This window comes from Anthonomus grandis, chromosome 8 (genome assembly GCF_022605725.1).
Source record: "Anthonomus grandis grandis chromosome 8, icAntGran1.3, whole genome shotgun sequence".
In the NCBI taxonomy this organism is placed as follows: domain Eukaryota; kingdom Metazoa; phylum Arthropoda; class Insecta; order Coleoptera; family Curculionidae; genus Anthonomus; species Anthonomus grandis.
In genome coordinates this window covers 22,514,492-22,536,112 of record NC_065553.1, presented here as the reverse complement: position 1 = coordinate 22,536,112, position 21,621 = coordinate 22,514,492, and the positions used below count along the sequence as shown (strand labels likewise).

Genomic DNA, 21,621 nt, shown 5'->3' with positions numbered 1-21,621 from the left:
CCTTCTGCTAAAGAATTTTAGAATATCAGGTTCATAATTCGTGTTTATGTTCAAAAAATCAATAATCTTAATTCTTGAAAAAAGTAAAAAATGTTAAGTTTATGATTCAAATGCAAAGTTTATATAGAAAAATTAAAATTTTCATGTTCTGTTAAAAATTGAAAAAGTGAGAAATTAATCGACTAATTTAACTCAACCTTTTCCGTTAAATTTATAATTTTTCCTCATTCAAAAATTTCAAAACTAACCTAGTTTTTTGTTATTAAATTTATATATTTTACACTCAAAAATTCTAAAAATCTAAATTCTTAAGAATTCAAAATATTATAAATTCAAAAATTAAACGACTAACCTAATCTTTTTCGTTTAATTTATAATTTTTTTTGTTAAAAATATCTAACTTTTAACATCAAATTTATATATTTTTTTTATTCAGAAATTCGAAAAATTTAAAATCTCAAAGATTAAACGATTAACCTAAAACAACCTTTTTGGTATTTTTTTTCATTCGATAGTTTAAACAATTAACCAAATCTAACTTTTTTCGTAAAATAGATTTCTTTTGAAAAAAAGATTGTATTGGAAGGGCTTACCAAAAAATATTGATAAAATACCTCAAAATTTTTGTTTTAGAAATTTCTGGATATTTTGGCTTATTTATGTAAAAATCTTGATAGAATTTTATATTTTTAGGTTTTTTTTAAATGATCATTTTAGAGTGATTCCTCATTTAAGACAATATTTCAGATATATAAAAATATTTCACTAAGAAAGTGACCTCTGAGGTATATGATGGTACAAATTTCAGTAATTTCCACAAAAGAGATCCTCTGTGGGTTTGTAAAAGTATGCGAAAAGTCGACCGCTACCGATATTTTTTTTTCTAATCTGTTTAAATTTACGTTATTCTAATGGCCCTGCACTTTCTGCAATGATTGCAACTATCTGCCTTCTTTCTCCTTCGTGTCTCGTGATTTTTCTCAGAAAACGGTTATATGGCCTAAGCTGCTATGCTTTTTCAAACCACTTCTTGTCTCTAGTATATGTTTACTGATGAAAATAAAATGCTTTTTGAATCGATTTTTGATCACGATTCACAACTCTGACTTGCTGGTTTGGAATTTTGTATCGATCAAAAAATCGTCGTTGTCATAGCAGCATTCCATCATTCAATGTTTGGGCTGTTTCAGAAAGAGGTGATCTAAAGAGTTTGTCTTGGACAAGATCGATTTTATGAGCCAGAACCAGCTGAAGGAATAGAGGATGAAAGGTTTAGTTTGATCGCCGAATCAGTTCATCAACGACGATTGGTCGTTGGTACTCTTGAATCGATTCGGTCATTCTCAAAAGCTCAACAAATGCACAAACCAACTTCACATAAACGTCGCGTGTCTCTTCACACATAATTACCGATTTCGAACATATGGAAGTTCTGGCACAAGAGTAACAGATAAAACTAGTGAAAAAAAATAAAAGTTCAGTCGGACAAAAGAAAAAAAGAGGCCGTACAATAAATTATTAATTTTATGCCTCCCACATATTACTTTCAGCCGAAAACCGTGTGAAAGTCGCATTTTCCGGAACAACGCAATAAAACTCAATATTTATGTTTTTGTTTTAATACAGAAAATTATCTACAGGCTTACTTCCAATTACACAGCAACGAACAATGACGTTTCTTATTGGAAGAAAAAAAACATTTAGAATGCCACACTACAAATCTACTTGAATGTAACTGCAGCAAAAAATACAGCAATACAGGTATGTATATCCAGACTAGTTGAGATGTAAGTTTTTTATCTTTTCAGTTAAAAATATAATGCCTGTAAATATTTTAAAACTACCACGAAATTTTCATTAAAAAAAATCGACAGCCAGTAAGCACATAAGTCCTATTCTTGGATTAGCAATATCAGCATTACAAATAGAGTTGCTCATCATGGATAATCAAATTTTTGTAACAAAAAATACTTCCAGAACAACAAAACATAGATCACAAATAATGTCTAAGTAAACCAAATTAGAAATTATAGGAACTACACACAGGAACACAATAAATAAATACAAAAGATTAGGAAATATGATTATTTATAAAGGAATAGTAAGAAATGAGAATGCAGTACACAAAATAAAGTTGTTTTTGTTTATTATTTTTCTATTTATAATTAATAAACACTGGTTAAACCAAAACGTTTACACAAAAACAAGTTGTGATGTCAACGTAGTTGTTTGGCGTGTAAAAACCAAGGATAACCGCGGTAATTACCAATAAATTGTGGTTATCCGCCTAAAATCGGTTATAAACTCTTTAATTCCTAATAACCAATTCATTTCAGCGACTGTTTCTTTAAATCAAAATTTTTAAGTGGTGGGGAAACAATACGCCACACTTACCTGTCAAAGCTGTCAACCAAAAGACTAACCGGGGCTCTTACCAACTCATCGCTGAAAATCGGCTCATATGTAGTGAAAATATCAAAATACTCTGCCAATATGCCTAAAATAAATAATTTTGACTTAAAAGTAATTGGAGCTCTTGTAAATGTTAACATGGAAAATGAAAACCGTTTCCTCTTTTGCTAAATAACTCTATAACTTCACAAAGTAAAAAATGCCAACTTTTAACGAGCCATATCTTGAAAAATCTTTGACCAAAGTGTCTTTAAATTTCTGAGAATTTTACACAGAATACAAAAATGTATTAACATATAGGGTGTTCCATTTAAAATAGCGAAGTTTTTATCTATATCATATCATCTAGAGAGAAAAGTTTATAATGGTACATATAGGCTTACCAAACATTGAAGACACAACAAGCACATTCCAGTGGTGCAACTGTAAATGCATATTTGCCACAAGGTGACGTAAATGTAATTTGCAAATCCCGCATAAATTTTGGTCAAACCTGAATCGGCTATGGCTAAAATTTTTTGCTCCTTATCCAGCACGATCTCGAATAAATCGAGAAATCCTCCGTATTGATAAATTATTGATTTAATTCCTGATAAGACGCACGTTATCACGATTGATATAACTAAAATAAAACTCAATATTTTATTTTTTTGTTTGAATACAGAAAATGATCTACAGGCTTACTTCCAATTACAGAGCAACGAACAATAACGTTTCTTATTTGTAGAAAAAAAAACATTTACAATACCACACTACAAATCTACTTTAATGAAACTGCAGCAAAAAATACAGCAATACAGGTATATATATCCAGACTAGTTGAGATGTAAATTTTTTATCTTTTCAGTTGTATATGTCTTTCAATAAGTCATGTTGATTATTTCTTTTACACATTTCGTATATTGGAGACCTTTTGAGTGCACACGCGGAAGAGGTAAGTAGAATTTTCGGTTGAAAGGAAAAGTTTCTTGTGAAACAATAAATTCTAGTTCTTCGAGCAATTGTAGACAATCAACTTTATTTTAGAAATGTATGCATAAGAGTATTTTCGTTGAGCATTTTCAAGGTTTTCTACATATATTTGCTATCCTGGGGACCAGACAGTCAAGTCCCGGATTGTGTCTGATCTTTTAAGGATTCTATTACTTATTGAATATAGAAATCCAGTTTTTTTTTGTAAATATCATGATGTTACATTTGCCGGGTTTCAGATGAAGCCTTGGAACATTGAAAGGCTAGAATTAGTATTGCCATGGAACTATGGGCAGTTTCTTTGCTTGCAACATCTTTGATGCAATGATGCGAAATGCTTATGTAGAAATGTTAGCAAAGTTACATCAATGTAGATAACGTATATCAGAGAAAAGGGCAACACCATCGCAACGCCGCTCGATCGACCATTGTTGATTCCACCGACACAAGTAATGTTTACCAGTGACGTCGTCAAAAAATATTTACATAATAAATATTTTTTATTAATAGATTATGCTTTAAATTATAAAAAAATATTACCATTAAATTAAAATTAAATATTTTATAATTATTATATATTTCTTAATAAGTTTTTATTATTCAGGTTTATGACGACGGTTGTTCCTTGATATGATGTTATGACGATATCGGTATTTACTTATGCAAAGATCAGCTTTTTCCTATGGTGCGATGAATATGTTTCTAAGCAAAACACGCCTGTGCCTTTGTGCACATGTTGAACTCAAAGTTGTTTACTAATTCTAGCCTTTCAACGTTCTAAGGATAAAGCACATTTTTCTCATATCAAACAACCAATCTATCGAGGTTCTTCTAGAGGTTTTTATAGTTTTGCACCGTTTTAATCGCATAGTAAACTTTAAACAGGACCCTCATTAATATCTCACCCCTGCTAGGGGAGGAGAATTAAAGTCTATGTAACTTTGGCCACCACGACACCTTGATGAAAAAAGCTGTGCGTCAGGTAAACATTATTCAGTGTAATTTGCATCACAGCAGTCTTCAGAGGCAACATTATGCCGTCGCCTTGATGTCATGCAGAACACAATAGCCCTTATTCAAGAGCGCTGGATAAGACAAAATAAGATTTTAGGTTTAAGCTCACTGGTCGAATTTTTCAGTTCACTAGTAATGACCAATGTATTGTATTATAAGAAGTAAGTGGACTGTATAGAAAGGACTGTATAGAAAAGCATCCGGTAAATCGGCAATATTCCATTGAATTAAAAAAAAAGAACAAGAAACTCCACTCATCTGATCTGGCTATTTCATCCTCCTCACTTCTCCTAGTACAACTCTTATATTAAAATTCAGGGGTATGTTCAAAAAAAAAAACGCTCGGACACGTCGATTTTTATTTTTAACTGCGGGTTTTCTTACTATAATTTTATGTATACAGGGTGGTCCAAAAATAAGTTACGACCATCAACTTCAATTTCGAATTTCATGAATTCATGAATTCAAATCTTCAAACGAGTCTGACGTGACCTAATTCCCTAAATTTTCTTTCTAGTTTGCTAACGGTAGACTGAGATATTGTCTTATCAGAATACTTGATGTTGGGTCCTAATGCGATCACCACATCCTAATATACATAGTATTTCTATTCTCTCAGTTTCACTTAACTTATTCATCTTTTCAGGCAATATTAGATTTTACAATAAACAAGGATAAGACTGCTTGATACCTGTCACTTCAAAAAATGATGACAACATCATTGCAACAATGGATGAAAAAACACAAAAAACAAGGTTACCTTAGTAAGGGTGTTACATAGTTGCATGAATTATTGTATGTTCAGAAATTTAACTGTAAATTTCTCAGTACCTGTTGACACTAACTAGCTAGTGACACTAACTAGTTACATTACCTGTTGACACTAACTAGCTAGTGTCAACAGATGATTTTAAAAAAGCTTCGATAAAAAGTGCAAACCGCATTTGTCTATGTCTAACCGTTTGGATTTTATAACATGTCAAAAGTGCAAATATGCAGTTGAAACTGTCAATAACTCAAAAACAAATGAAGATAGGTATAGGACATTGTACATGAAACATGTCTATAATTTTCTGTTTTTAAAGAATACAGAATAAAAAATAGGTATTTCCATTTCAAAAATTGAAGTTGATGGTCGTAACTTATTTTTGGACCACCCTGTATACATAAAATTATAGTAAGAAAACCCGCAGTTAAAAATAAAAATCGACGTGTCCGAGTGTTTTTTTTGAACATACCCCTGAATTTTAAATGAATTTATTCCGGACTTTTGGCTTTCACTGTATATAAAAAGAAACTGCTGCTTGGTCTCAAATGAATTTTTTGGCATGCACGAAAATAATGCTTTAAATATTTGTAGCAATACCTATGTCCTAAAATATACCAGTAATAATCGAAACGGATAATTCATTTATGGGGTTAAATCAATATTATACAATAATTTTAAACAACCAATCTAGAATGGCCATTTATATACCCAGTCTGTACGCAGCCCAATCCCTATCACAGTTAAGTCAGCTAAACTGACCCTGAGACGTGATGTGTAAAAGGAAACCATTGTCCAGGCATCTGTCTACCTACCAGTGGATGCTGAGATCCTACCAACAGGCAGCTGGTGGAACTGGTAGAATACTGCCAGTCGCAAAGCATGGAACTGGATATAGCATGTGACTCCAACTCAAATCTTTTCAGCCACGTGTGTCAGCCACGACATCAATCCTAGAGGTAAGTCGCTCTAGGAATATTAACTGGCATGTCTGTGACGAAGTTTCCATTGTCAGATCACTATATCGAGACCCTAGAAAAACCGACAAGTCTCCTTACCGTAATAGTCTGGACAATACCCTACAGACGGTACTTGTTACACCCAATGATGAGCAGGAATTGGAATAGTAAGGTACCAGCGGCAAATAAGGCCCAGCTAAGGAAAAAATGCTTATTGTGTTATCAAAAATTTAAACAAAAACAGGACACTCCAAATATTGAAAATATGAAGCCTTTTTAACAAAATAATACATTAATTAAAAAGTTTATTTTTTTGATTAAGCTTTTGACAAGCTTTGTAAAAAAATATGAAAGTGGGCCTTATTATCTGACTGTTGGGTAAATAAGACCCCCTTAAATTAATGATGTGGGTTAAAAAGGCCCATCAAATAATAAAAATATAAACGTAAACAATAAATTTCTAACCAAGAAACAAATTTGACCACTAAAATCTAAGAGTAGTTTGGGTAGGTAAAGTCGTCATCATCATCTTGTGAGAAGCCAACACACGCCTCGTGACACCAAGTCCCGCACGCTATGCACTGTGTCATGTCGATTTTATCTTGTGTCTGGGAAACAAAACAAAACCAAGTCCGTAATTGAAGGATTTACTTCTAAAGTCCTTCTTCCAATACCCTTTGAAGATGACGGTATCGGCTACTTAGAAGCAGATATTTTGGATGGCTTCGTGGTGGGTTTGGTAACTGATGCAAAAAGATCTTTAGTCACTGCTTGTGCCCTGTAGTTAAGTGATTTCTTCCTTTCTATGTTAGTTTTTCTTTCGATAAGTTCAGGGGTTTGTAGTAATTCTTTAAAAGATTTATTATGGTCATTATTAATGTTACGAGTAAAGGTAGTGTTAGTAGTAGCTTGTGGATTTTTGTTTATTTTGGAATTTCTCATCATCTCCTTTAGCGTAGTTAAAGGCATGTGATCTTCAGAGTCATCTGAGTCATAGTCACGTGGCAGATTATTGATACTGCTCACAACGGTAACATTTTTTGGTTACGGAATTATGTTAATTTCCTGCTGAGACTGTTCAATATTTTCTGGAGGACGTTGAGTTGCTAACGATGGGGCAAACGCTGATTCAGGTATGATACTTGGATCCAGTGGAAACATACCAGTGGCTCTAAAATCCATTGACTATATTTTCGGGAATCATACATTTGCTCCAGACTTTGGAGAAAATATAACCAAAGCGGCTTTTATTAAGACGTTAGTCTGGATGCGTATCCCAATATCGAAGAAGCTCCTGATCCCAATGGTACTCGAACGAGCGATAAACAGCCTTGTCCAACGGTTGGAGCTCGTGGGTGGTATTCGACGGCAAACAAAACAGTGCACAGTTGATCTGCAGCATCAACGATTGAAATATCTGGGTGGCTAGAAGCTCCGTCAAAGATAAGTACAGCCGGTCCGTTGTTCTTGTAGCGAGATAGATGTTGTAGAAATGCAATAAAAAGTTCTGTCGTCATACTACCCTTCTCCGCCATTTTCACAAGGGAACCCGTGGCAGACCATATTGCCATTCAGGCTTCAATCTTTTGCCCTTAAATATGATCATAGGAGGTATGGAATTCCCCAAAGCATTGCAGCATCCTGCAATGGTCACGTTCTCGTCATGTTCAGGTGCCATGAGGTAGATGCGCTTGGCACCTTTTTTTTTCAATAATTTGTTGCTGGTGGTGGATGGTCAACTTGCTACCCTTTTTATCCATATTAAAGAGATTTTGGGGATTCTGTTGAATATTCATTTCTCTGTAAATATCAGAGAGCTTGGCAAAATAATCATTTACTATGAATTTATTGAGCTTTTGAGCTCTCCCAGGATTCATAAGTTGAGCTTTCCGTCTAGCAAGATGTGGGTTGCGCTTCAAGAACCCATAAAGCCAATCTTTTCCAGCTACACCTTTAGACGTGCGAATGTTTAATGTTATTGTCGACACGGAATTTAAAAGTCGATCGTCTCACTAACAGAGGAGTTAAAGGCATGCCAAGTTTACACAAACGAATGATTCTTTCCGAAAATTGATTTTCCTGATTTGCAGTTAAAATGCTAGATCTACCTATCTTTTTTATAGCGTTTCCAGATTGATTGTGCCCACCATTTATTCGGTGGGCCTTAATATCCGAATTGGCAATTTTTATTTAAAATCTAAATAATTAAAAACTTATTTACCTTTTTGACTAGATTTTTACGTCAAAAGATGCTCTGTCAAACAGAGAATGTAAGAAAAACGTAAAAAAAACGTGTATAAAAACAGTAGAACCAAAAAGTTCGTTAAGTCAAAAAAAATTACGAAAATGTAGCACACGAGAATTATAAAACGGACAATTGCGACACATCAATTCCGTAGACAATTTAACACTGTTCCCGCGTGCTGCTTCCTTTGAGTTCGTTATAGTAATATGTGGTATATCTAAGGAGGGAGTAATTTGACGTTGTCAGATTTGGGTTATAGTTTTAGATATTAACGATATGGTCAATGGGCCTTATTGACCGCCGGGCTTTATTTGCCGCAGGTACCTTACTACTAGCATCCAAACCCCCATCATAAAATCTGAGGTCCGTTGAGGCGTTTTCAGAACTCTGGTAAAACCTCGGTTTGGTGGTGCCAAGAACTGAAAAACCACAGCGCAGAGTCAAAAAAAAATTTGAATAGAGCAAAAAATACTAGAGTAGCGGAGGACTGGCATCTTTTTTATCGGAACAACCTCAATTAATATAAAAAGGTTGTAAGACAAAACCAAAGTATGGAGAACGTACTGCAGGGAAATAGTGAATTATACAAATGCGACTCCAAAAAGTTTTCAATTAGGTCCCATGTTCGTAGGGAGGATAGTACATTTGCTGCCAATCTCCAATAAAACACGGAGCTACTATTTGCTACACACTTTCCTGATTCCACCTCCAGAATTACGGAGGTTACAGGTACATTACTTATCCTCCGAGGCGAATTGGCTACTTGCCGATCAGATATTACACGAGGACAAAATAAACTGGGCACTCTCCTTGCTCTCTCCCTTTAAATCCCCAGGACCTGACGGCATCTATCTAGCACTATTTCAGTGGAGCCTGGAATAGTTATATTGCCCCACCTGGTGGGAATGTTCAGAGAGTCTTTGGCGCTAAGATACATCTCTAGGTCATAGAGAGAAGTAAAAATTGTGTTCCTAAACCTACGATGGATGGACTATACAATTCACAAATATATCGCCCTATTAGCCTATTATTCTTTTGCTTAAAAACGATGGAAATGCTGTGCGAAAGATATATAAGGGATGGAATCCTGACATCCAACCCGCTTCATCAACAGAGTCTGCCCTATACTCAGTGATAGGGCGGGTAGAAAGGGTATTTATTGACATCAACGTTTCACAAAACAACCTTCTGTAAAATAAGCCAGTCGCTAAAAATTAGAAGCGCTCCAGAACGTTGATCGGATGGATTTTCAGCATGTTTGCCAAAAGAATTATACACATCAGTGTGCAGGATGTCAAAACCAGGGGCTGCGCGCAATGAGGAGTATTATCTATCACCTCTACTGTGATGAACAATCGCTTTGCGAATTAATGCACGCGGCTCTGCAAACCATAGAGAAGCGGTGTGCGGAATATTCCCTATCCATTAACGCCAAAAAGACTGAGATGGAGCTATTCACCAAAAAAAAACATTTCTTTTGCTACCCAAACTAACACGCGCGTCACTAAGTTATATATCGAAAGTTAAATAAGGTCTGACACTCGATAGCAAACTAAATTTGAACTCTCACATTACAAAAAGAGTACAGAAAGCATATATCTTTTACGAGCAGTGCAGGCGCACAATTACCAAAACCCGGGGCTTCTCCACTAGGGTGGATATGTGAATTTACAGCTATCATAAGACCTATGGTAACGTACGGCGCTATTATCTAAGGTCATGAAATGGATCTGGTCACAATTCGTCGAAACTAGACCATGTTCAAAGAATGGCTTGTCTCAACATAATTGGAGTTATGAGAACTATGAGTCTGACGCCTCTAGACTTAGTCTTAATGATGCGCTTCCGCTCTACTGTAATGAACATAAGTGTAGGGACCAGCCTGCAAAGGGTTCGCGTCTGGCAACAAGCAACAAACCCGCTTACTATACTGGAATGCCCAAATCGGATGGCTGGTATTACTAATATCTATTCGGACGGTTCTAAAGCGAAAACAGGTTCGGGCTGCGACGTATGCTCCAAAGACCTCCAATTAAACACAATACTAGCATTAGGTACTATGCCTAAGTCATATGTAAAACGGTGATTATCCAGACAGACTGCAGACAGGCAGTTCTTGCGCTGTGAAAACTACGCCACATATCGAAACTAGTGCACGGCCATTTCAAGCCATTTGTCTTTTTTTTTAAAAATACGAAAATGCATTAAAGTATATTTTTAAACCATATATTTATTAAATGTCATTTAATTGTCATAGAAACTTATAAAAATATATAAAAAATAACATCCGAAAAAAATGGGACACTCATTACTTTCAGGTTTGTATTAGCAGGCTGTTTTAGGAAAAAATAGTTCTCTTTGTATAGTTGGCCATGGATTAAAACAAGTGATACATTGAGACGCTGTCATCGCAGAGTAAATGTCAGTGGTTTCAAGTTTTTTGTGGTGAATATTAATTTCGTAATCAAAGTAAGTAGATATATTTTTTCATTTAGTGTAATAATAAGGGTTTTTTGTCCCGTCCACAACCAAATTCTTAGAAAAGTAGGCATATCCCACTAAATAATAAAAAGTTTGAACTTTCAATTTTATTTTTTCTTGACTTGCATTTAGGGCAATATTATAGTAAAAGATTTTTTTTTGTATCATGTTACTATTTTGCAAGAAAATTTTATAAATAAATTGTCCCGTCCGCAACCCATACATTAAAAAATATATAAAAATAAGATCCTATTAATATATATATCGAAAATATTTAATTTTCAATGCAAACGGGCTTACAAAGTTTTTTTTATTTTTGGTGATCGATATGTATATCGCAACCGATTCGCTGAGGGCTGATACTCCACGAAGCCAAAAAAAAAACATTTTTTTTAAATGAAATTTATTATTATTATTTAATTTTAAGATAATTTTTCTCGGTCAATCTTATCCCAACTTATGAGTCCATATTTTTTTACAGAAAATATGGCACCTAAGACAAATAAAGAAAAATCTATAGATTTTAGAAGAAAGCTCAAAGAGAATGTTGAGAAGCACATGCGTTTTAAAGAGAAGGATGCCAAAAGAAAAAGAGACAGCAGAAGAGATTGATTCAGGAAGGTTTTTTTACGAAAGATATGATAAATGCAAAGAAAAGACAGAAAACATCAAGAAAACGGTTGTATCGTCAGAGAAAAAGGGAAGAGTTGCAAGTTGAGAAAATCCAATCATCAGATAATATCAGCTCATTTAAAACGCCACAATCGATGGGAAAGGTGGTAAAGAAAATTAAGTCTATATTGCCGAAGTGTGCTGAGCAAACAAAGGAGATTTTAAAGAAATTTTTTTAAGCCGAATTTCCAAAAGAAACAAGTTTAGTCTGTGCAGAAAAAGTAACACCTTGGAATAAATTGGAAAGCCAACTTAAGGAAAGTGTTGAACGGTTTTACACCAGGGATATGATAAGTAGACAGGCGCCAGGGAAAAGAGACGTTATCGCTTTAAAAAATGAATCAGGAATCAAAGAAAAAAAGCAAAAGCGGCACATGACTGTTACTGTAAAGGAAGCTTATCAGTTGTTTATACATGAAAATCCCGAATTAGATGTTAAAGTAACAAAATTTTACGAATATCGACCCAGACATGTCTTGCTAAGTTCCCAAATGCCTCACGACGTTTGCGTTTGCAAGTACCATGCGAACTTTAATTTTTTGGTTGAGACTATTTGCAAAAATGTACATGAATTTCCAAAATCTTCCAAGCAATTACTTTCAGCCATATGTTGCGATACAGATAATTTTGACTGTATGAATAATTTATGTCCAAACTGTGATACCGATATTGAATTTGCTTTGGTGCCTTTAAATACCGATTTGGAGACCGAAATAAAATGGAAAAGGTGGCAAGTCAATCTTCATAAACCCCAAGTATTAGAAGTATCTGGTACTTTAAAAGCTGCTTTGGATCAACTGCAAGAATCTATGGAGAAATTTAAAGTTCATTGCTTTGTAAAAACCACACAAGAACGCAATTTTGAGAAAAAAAAATAATATAAATGAAGAAAAAGTTGTCCTGCAAGTAGACTTCGCTAAAAATTACTCATGTATAAGTCAGGATGAGATACAAACTGCGCACTGGAGCCACAGACAGGTCACAATATTTACGGCAGTAACCTGGACTAAAAATACCCACCATTCGTTTGCTATCATCAATGATGAGTTATCACATGATAAGTTTGCAGTCTGGGCATTTCTAAAAGAAATAGTTCATTGGTTAAGAAATGCCTATAGTACTTTGAGAACTGTATCGATATTTTCTGATGGCTGTGCAGCACAGTTTAAAAATAAGTTTACTCTATCGAATTTATGTCATTTTCAGGAAGATTTCGATATATCTGGCTTTTGGAATTTCTTTGCCACTTCTCACGGGAAGGGGGCTGTAGACGGAGTAGGAGGGAAGCTTAAAAGAGTAGCCTGGGAAATGGTGAAAAGTAGAAAACTACTTATTAATAATTCCAAAGACTTTTTTAATGCACTTAATGGTAAAACCAATATAAATCTTATCTACGTTTCAAGCCAAAAGATTCAGGATAACAAAAACATGTTAACCGCTCGATGGGAAAGTGTCCTGCCCATTGCAGGGCTTCAATCATGCCACTTTTTTAGGCCTGTGTCCGAAAAAATATTGGAAATTGGTCAGACCCATCAAAACAATATAAGAAAGATATCTGTAACAAAACATTATAATCAATAATTATTTATTGTTGAACTAATTCGTCGTTATCATTCCCTTTAATTTAGTTGTATTACATAGTATATTGTTATTTATACTAAAATAAATTATAAAAAAAATATTCTAAAGTTATTAAGGTTTTTTGTCCGGTCCACAACCAATAAATATCATTTTTTAGTACGAATTCTTAAAGAAAAATTCTTTCTTAATCATTTAATGTGATTTACTAGTATTTTGTTGAAAATGAAAAACGATATCCTTTTTCTTAAAACAACCATTTCAGAAATTTTGGTTGTTTTTTTATGTAACATAAATGTTACGGAATTTTCCGGTCCTGTCCACAACCGTCGTTTATTGCTATTATCTCTACTATAAAAACATGTTGCTTGCATTTATATTTTTTAAAATATTGTCTAATTAATAAAGAATATATTTGCCAATTTTGGTGAAGAAATATTACCTAACAAATTGGCAACATTTTTTTTCGCATATCCTATTTTGTGATTTGTCCCGTCCACATGCTTGAAATGGCCGTGCAGCAATGCTATCTCATCCTCGTGAAATCTTCTTCCAAAAACAAAATGGAGGTCGACTGGATCAAGGGGCATAACCACAGCAAGAAAAATCAGGACTCATCAACTCCCTTGCCAAGAGGACCGCGGCTCTTCACCCAGTAAGGCCGTGTGTCCCCAGATAAAAAATATTTTTAGAAGTACAGGGAAATTCACAACACATATATACCTTATAACATATGATCCTCTGTCTTTTTTGTCGCCCCAAAAAGGCTTATAAGGAAAAAGTCATTTTGGTAAAGAAATAAAATACAATTTTGGCATAGAACAAAATATAATTTAAATATTAAATCATTCAAATAACAATGGGCATTATTCTTAGTGATGCTTATCATTAAGAGAAAAAAAATATATATAAATAATAAAATCGAGAGTTCAACCGTGGGTGTATGTATTAAAACCTAATAGTAGATAATTATGTATATTAAAGCGTCGAAAAATATGTATCGATTACTTTTCGAACTAAACGAACTTTACTAGAATCTATATATGTTAGTATATTTACTAGTATTTAAAAAAATATTTACAAAAAATATGAGCATGTAGTTGCTTTTGTAACAGGCACTTTCGAAAAAGAAATCCAACTAGCGCGGGGTGTCTTAAAAATGTTTCCACATTAATTATTGTCAATCTCTCCTTAAGTTTTTAAAACACCCCCATTAAAAATCTCACAGTCTTGAAGGCAATATTTCCATAAAAAGTCGTTTTTATCCTTAACAATAAAAGTAGTTGAGTAAAAATCTACACAATACAATATAATATTAATAATGCACTTGATAAAAAGATATACTTTTAATAATTAACAATGCTTAAACAAGACTAGGTGATCCAAAAAAAAGTGAATATAAAATAGCTAAAACACCCTGTATGATTTTTAGGCAGAACGTCGCGAGCCTTAAATCTAAACAATTAGCACGTTTCGTTATATAAACCGGCATTTTTATTGTCACCTGTCGAGCTAAACTGGAGCAAATAACCATCATCAACAAAGAACGCTATAAAAAACAATTATTCGTAAAATTGATCGATCAATTAACAAACAGATTTTGAAAAGGGCCATTTAAACAAATAATTCGTTTTTAAAAACAAAAAAAAAAGATACACCGGACCTTACAATAATCAACTACTGTCAGCACCATTCCGCTATATAAGTAAAATCCCTGAAGAGAGCCTGGTCTTGATTGGTTAAGATTCGAGGTTCTTTGGGTGGAGTTAGTTGGGCTTTTTCGGAGGTGAATTCTTCGTCGAAGTTGCTTACGTCTTCCGATGATTGCTGAAAAATTAAATTTTTCTTTCACATATTTATTGTTAATCAATTTATATTGCTGGGAGCATTAAGAGTTGTTTGTGGTATTTATATATTATACAGGGTGTTCATTCGAAAACTTCCCACCACGGATTAATCGAAAACCACTGTTTAAAAAAAAAAAAGCCGAAATACGTCAAAAGGTTTGTCGAGGGGACAACTTTGTAACTTATTACTTCACCCCCTTTAACCCTCTGCCACCCAGGGTCATCCCCTAAAAAATTTTAAATGGCAAGGGGTATCGAGTAATAGCTTGTTTAAAAGGTCTTTCGAAGTCTTTTATATTGACGCTTGATTTTTTAAATCGGTCGATTCGTTTTCGAGAAAATTAGAAAAATCTTTGTTTATCTTAATTTGTACAGATAGAAAACAAAAACATGAAAATATCAGTTTTTATTTCAATAAGTGTTCAAAATGTTGCCCGTTTTTAGCCAAACAATGATATAGGCGATGTTCAAATTCCTGACGGACATTTTCAAAAACATGTTGTGGGATATCATGGCAGCTGTCGATGATGCGTTGACGAAGTTCATGCAAATTTTCAGGTTGGGGAGTAAACACAGTAGATTTCAAATGACCCCATAGAAAAAAGTCTAACGGCGTTATATCAGGAGATCTAGCAGGCCATTCTATAGGTCTCCTTCGCCCTATCCATTTATCTGGAAATTAGTCGTCTAGCCATTGCTGAACGGGAAGAACATAGTGAGGAGGAGCGCCGTCTTGCTGGAAATATATTTCAGCCTCATCAAGTATAGGGTTTCCATCATCATCGATTTGGTTTTCAATGGATTCAGTGATAAACGGATTGATGGTATTTTCCAACATATCCAAATAAATGTCTCCATTTTAATTTCCGTTAATAAATAATGGCCCAATCACTTTATTTCCTAAAATGCCTGCCCATACATTAATTTTTTGAGGGTACTGGGTATGCCCTCCTACAAATGCATGAGGATTTTCATTGCTCCAATATCTACAGTTATGCTTATTAACAAATCCATTTAGATAAAATGTGGATTCATCGTTGAAGCAGATATTATGTACATGAATAGTATTATCATTAATCGGTTCAGTCATTTTTTTCACAAAACTCAACTCGCCTATCGAAATCGTTTTCGGTTAACTTTTGCAAAATTTTCATTTTGAATGGATGAAATTTGTGAAGTTTGGTAACTGTGTGAACAGAGCCTAATGAAATACCAGTGGCAGCAACAATTTTGCGTAATGAAGTATTAGGATTTATTCCAAAATGACCCAAAACTTCAACTTGAGCGGCTTCATCCAAAATTCGCCGATGATCACGTTTTTTATTTGCAACAGATTCAGTTTCAGTAAACTCAGCAACAAGGTCCAAAACATACCTATGCGAAGTTATCTTCTCCGGATGTCTGGCGTTAAACGTAACATTGATTTTGGGCACCATAAATTAGAATAATTTCCACTCTTTCGGCTAATGTGTAAACCATTTTGGAAGTAAAATCTTCAATTCAACAAATAAATTTTCACTATTCCAAGACTGTCACAAATGTAACTAACGGCAAAATAAATTCTTTATTTTCCTTAGTAACTATAAATAACTAAGCAGGTATAACAATAAATACAGTTCGCGCAAGATATTTGTGTTAATGAAAAGAATATAGTAATATATAAGTCTACAACTTCTATGTTTATATTAACAATAAAGCATTTTTTTTTGAATGCGGAAAAAAATTCAGGTTGTTATTTAGTTTTTTTTACGTCTAATCTTCGGAATTGCTGTTTATGTTGGAGGTTTCCGTTTTAAATTATAAACGAATTGTAGATTTGGCAAACCCTAACGGGCAACATTTTGAACACTTGTTGAAATAAAAACTGATATTTTCATGTTTTTGTTTTCTATCTGAACAAATTAACATAAACAAAGATTTTTCTAATTTTATCGAAAACGATTCAACCGATTTAAAAAAATCAAACGTCAAAATAAAGGACTTTGAAAGACCCTTACAAAGTTGTCCCCCTTGACAAACCTTTTGACGTATTTCGGCGTTTTTTTTTTTTTAAACAGTGGTTTTCGATAAATCCGTTGTGGGACGTTTTCAAATGAACGCCCTGTATTTTTATCTGACCCAGACACGATAATCTGGTAAAAAGGTGAATGGATTTCTGCATGGACTTCAAGATTGTAATCTCGTATAAACCGCATGTATGACGAGTATTTTGGCATGAGAAAGATGGTTGCAGACAAATCACATGGATAAGTTCGTTATTTAAATAGTAAGAGCTTTTATTATGAAGCAATATTCAACAAATATGTGCATAGCAGGTATAATATTCGCTCGCAGAGCGTCCCATACTGCCCAAAATATCATAATTTCAAAATGTCTATAGAATTGTTCTATATAAAACATTTATACTTAAATTTTAGTACAAAATTACTACTGGTCAATGGCAAGTAGCAAATATTTTTATTTAGTCACAGGTTGAGACAGAGTTATTGTTTACTAAATGAATCTGATCAGTATTTAATAATTACACACCCAATAAAGAGAAAGAACTTCTAAAACCAGTAGTTCTATGCAGAGAACTTTCAAATCTTATAGTATTTCTGAGGTTTTCAGATAATGTCAGTCTTGTCTCGGTGTAACGAGTTCAAACAGATAGCGAGGGCATTCGTGCTTGTATACCCCACTCTCAAATACTGCAAAGTGGAGATTCAAGGGCTGATCATATTTCAAAATATGTATAAAACCTATATAAGAAAGAGTTTCATGCTCAAATTTGCGTACATTGTACACAAAACGATTTCTTGCATTTTGGACCATCTGTACCCTATGTTGTAAGTCGCAGGTTAAGTATTTATTATAAACTATATTGCGATAGCCTAGCTGTGCTAAAATGAGGAATTCAATTAACTTATTGTTTAGTACTTGAAGGAATAAAGACATATTTTAGTTTAAAGTATACTGTTGCCAGTTTTGTTTTGATATGAGCCTCAAAACTTGGGTTCTTATCAAATATTACTCCAAGATTACGAGCCTGATCCACAGAGGGAAGCAATACACCGTTTATGTGTAATGTTGTAAAATTATTCAAGCAAACTTTATTAATAGTGTTAAACTATATACCGGGTGGTGCGTCGCCGAGCGGAACATAGGAAATCATGAACATGTAAATTTTAAGGGGGTCAATTATTGGCTTCCCTGTACATTTTACAGAAAAAATGTAAGATAACTTTTTGAAGAGACCAATCTGGTGCAAAAAAAAAACCCTTGTGCAAAATTTTAATAAGCGAATCTTGAATTATTTAATTAAATGTAATTGCAAAATTAGCAAATTTTCGGTTCAGGTAAAACCAAACGGGCACCAGTAAAATGAATATTGTCACTGACGTGAGGAAAAGTGTCAATAAATCAGTGACAGTCGATATTTGATATTTGAAAGTATGAATTATTCAATCGACGAAAAATATATTAAATAAAAGTTTAGATAAAAAAGTAATGTTAACGTGTCTTACTTTGAATGTATGGTTGTGAGATTGATAAAACGAAAAAAAAAAAATTCTTTTATTCGGCTGTATGTCAGATTTGACAAAGCCTTATAACAAATTGTTTGCTGGTGGCTGGTTTTACCTGAACCGAAAATTTGGTAATTTTGCAATAACATTTAATTGAATAATTCAAGATTCGCTTATTAAAATTTTTTGAAACTTTGCACGAGAGTTTGCCAGATTGGTTTCTTCAAAAAGTTATCTTACATTTTTTCTGTAAAATGTACAGGGAAGTCAATAATTGACCCCCTTAAAATGTACATGGGATTTCCTACGTTCCGCTCGGCGACGCACCACTCGGTATACTTAGTTAAACTATGAAGTAGTAACATGATTTACTACTTCATAGTTTAACTAAGTTTAAGTCAGGATTTAGGTTGTATTTAGAGAACACTTGAGCTCCTATTCTTTAACTCACTAGTACCGTGTGCTCCAGAGTTAGCATGATGATTGTATATGATTGCATACAAGGGTATTTGTTTGTGTACAGTATTGTTTTGGTGCAGGTTATAAGTTTTATATCTCTGTGTTGGGTATAAAGAAAGGTATAAGTATAACAATTATTTCTTTATAATATTTCATCTTTATATTATTTTTCTTATGTATGATTACCGAAATTTATTTATTATTTATTAAGGTTAAGTTTGAGTAGCCTTAGGCTAGACTTCGCCTTTTTTTCATTTGTAATATTTGTCAATCTGTTGTTTTTTTTTTTAATAAAAGACGATTACTATTATTATTAATAGTCACATCGGAACCAACAAGCATAAAGTTACTCTTGGCATTAAAACAAGACCATGGCTATTAGACCATTCAAATATACTAAACAAATCATCGTTAATCATCTGCATCGATCCACTGGACTCAAAAATCCAAATACAATTTGGACATGATCAATGTAGAGGTAAACAGAGCCATACTTTACTCGAAGCTTAGTCGTATATATTAGAAATAACATGGGCTCCAGAATACTACCCTGAGGCACACCCAGAATCATAATGATCGGTATAGATCTGACACCCTCCACCTCAACAACCTGTGTTCTTTGAAATAGGTAGCTCTAGAACCACCGGCATGTTTCTTCAGTACAACAGCATAGCTACAAACATGTCCAAATTAATCAGGTCAAAGGCTTCGCTATAGTCAAGGAGAACCAATCATGCCACCCTAGCGCGGTCTATATAAGTGGATAGTTCATTTGCAACATAGCAGAGCGAGACACAAAGGATGGGAGAACACAATTGTTATTCTAATATAGAAGAAAGGAAATCCTGTCGCCCTCGAGAACTATCGGACTCAAACAAAAGTGTAAATTATATCTAACTAAAGAGCAAGCAGGCTTCAGAAAAACTTTTAGCATGATCAAACACCTGCATACAATTAATCTCCTAATAGTAGGAGAACTAGGAATACTGGAGGATCATCAGATCATTGACGATTAGATCAAAAATATATAAATATGATATAATGCATCCAAGCCCAAGCTAGGAGTACGACAAAGAGATATTATTTTGCCAAAGTTCTTTACCTTAATGCTGGAAGACCTATTCAACAACCTCAGCTGGTGCGACAAAGAAATTGCTATACAAGGAGAGAAACTGACTACTTTAAAATTTGCACATGACATTTTATTCATAACTAGAAGGAACTACAAGAAATGATAAAAGACCTAAAAGCTAGAAGTAGAAAAAGTAGGCCTAAAAAACAACTAAAACAATCAATCAGGGATATAACCAGCCAATCGAGAGACAGCCCAATAGAAAAAGTAGTCAGAAAAAGTCATACCTCGGACAATCGGTAAGCCTAACAAAAGAAAAACAGGACATAGCAATAGAGAGACGAATCAGAATAGGACGAACGGCATATGGAAAGTTAAAACATATCTTAGACAAATATATAGGCCTAAAACCAAAATAAAAAAAATACAATAAATGTATTTCCCTTATGGTAACCTATGGCGCAGAAACTTGGATGATGAACACGAAAACAATTTATAAAATGTAAGTACGTAAAAGAGTAAAAAAATTTTAAATTAAACCTGAAAGAAAAAAAAATAAAAAGAGAGGACTAAAGTGAAATCAAGATATCACCCAAATAATAGCCACCTCTAAATAGAACTAGTATATAATAGTATAGAACTAGTACTCAATTAATAATTATTGTAAAACTTCAGCATTAAATTATGTCATAATAAAAATGTATCACAGACTTTTTCTCAATAAGATTTCAAGTTCAATCTCAACAACAAGTCTTTAGTGTGACATTGAAATAAAAAGTAATAAAATAATTGACAAACTAGCTAAAAATGCGATTGAGTTGGTTAATATTAGCGACCATAAAATTCCTTTCTCTGATATTCATGCCAAATTCGCGATCATTCTTTTCAGAAAGCAGCACTTAGCATTAGCCTATAAACAGCTTTTCACCTTAATTAGAACATCTAGCTGGTTTGTAAACTGTTCTAATAGAGGTTTAATTAGAATAACTTTGCGTACAACATAAACACAGAATAGTCCTTTCCTTGACGGAAAATTGTATCTGTGGAGAAATTGGCGACCTACAGATTGTAAATTCAGTGCAGATCTAAAAAAAAAAATTTCCTATGTTCTTTGATAATGTTAAGAATTATTAATTAATCTACCACTTAATCTGAAATCTATTCTCATAATAGAAAATCTAACCGTCTATACAATTTTATAAAATGTATAATAAAACTTCAAAAGAATAATAATAAACAGACAAGAAAAATAAACTATATGATAACGTATAATGTAATATTATGATATTAATATTTATAAATAATTTTAGGCGGACGAAAACCTGAGAACATGAAACTGATTCTGAAAAACACCATAAAAGCACACCGACAAAGAATTTTAACTGCTCGTTAAATATTGAAAGCAAAAAACAAAAAATTATGTATAGCAAATTTTATGTCTCTTTTGGGGAGTTAGTGTTATTTGTATCTAAGAAGAGAGATGTTAATGCTTTATATTCTCTGTGAACGATCTACTGTATAAGAACTTTATTATAAACCGAAATATAAGCACGGTCTATAGAAATGTAAACGGAATAATGATCATTTTTCTACTTAAGTCGGAATTTGCGCTTCTGGGTTAGCGTAATTCTGTGGGTA

General features: G+C 33.6%; 1 protein-coding gene across 3 annotated transcripts in view; it reads right to left on the bottom strand.

The window, feature by feature from the left end:
- Positions 1-13,908: 13,908 nt before the first annotated feature.
- The window catches only part of LOC126739275 (serine/threonine-protein kinase N), a 141,431-nt gene continuing 133,718 nt past the window's right edge, over positions 13,909-21,621 (bottom strand). For all 3 annotated transcript variants that reach the window (XM_050444879.1, XM_050444880.1, XM_050444878.1), the window contains one exon: positions 13,909-14,926. In XM_050444879.1, coding sequence (XP_050300836.1) covers positions 14,783-14,926 — 144 coding nt within the window. In that variant the 3' untranslated portion in view covers positions 13,909-14,782. The remainder of the gene's footprint in view (positions 14,927-21,621) is intronic.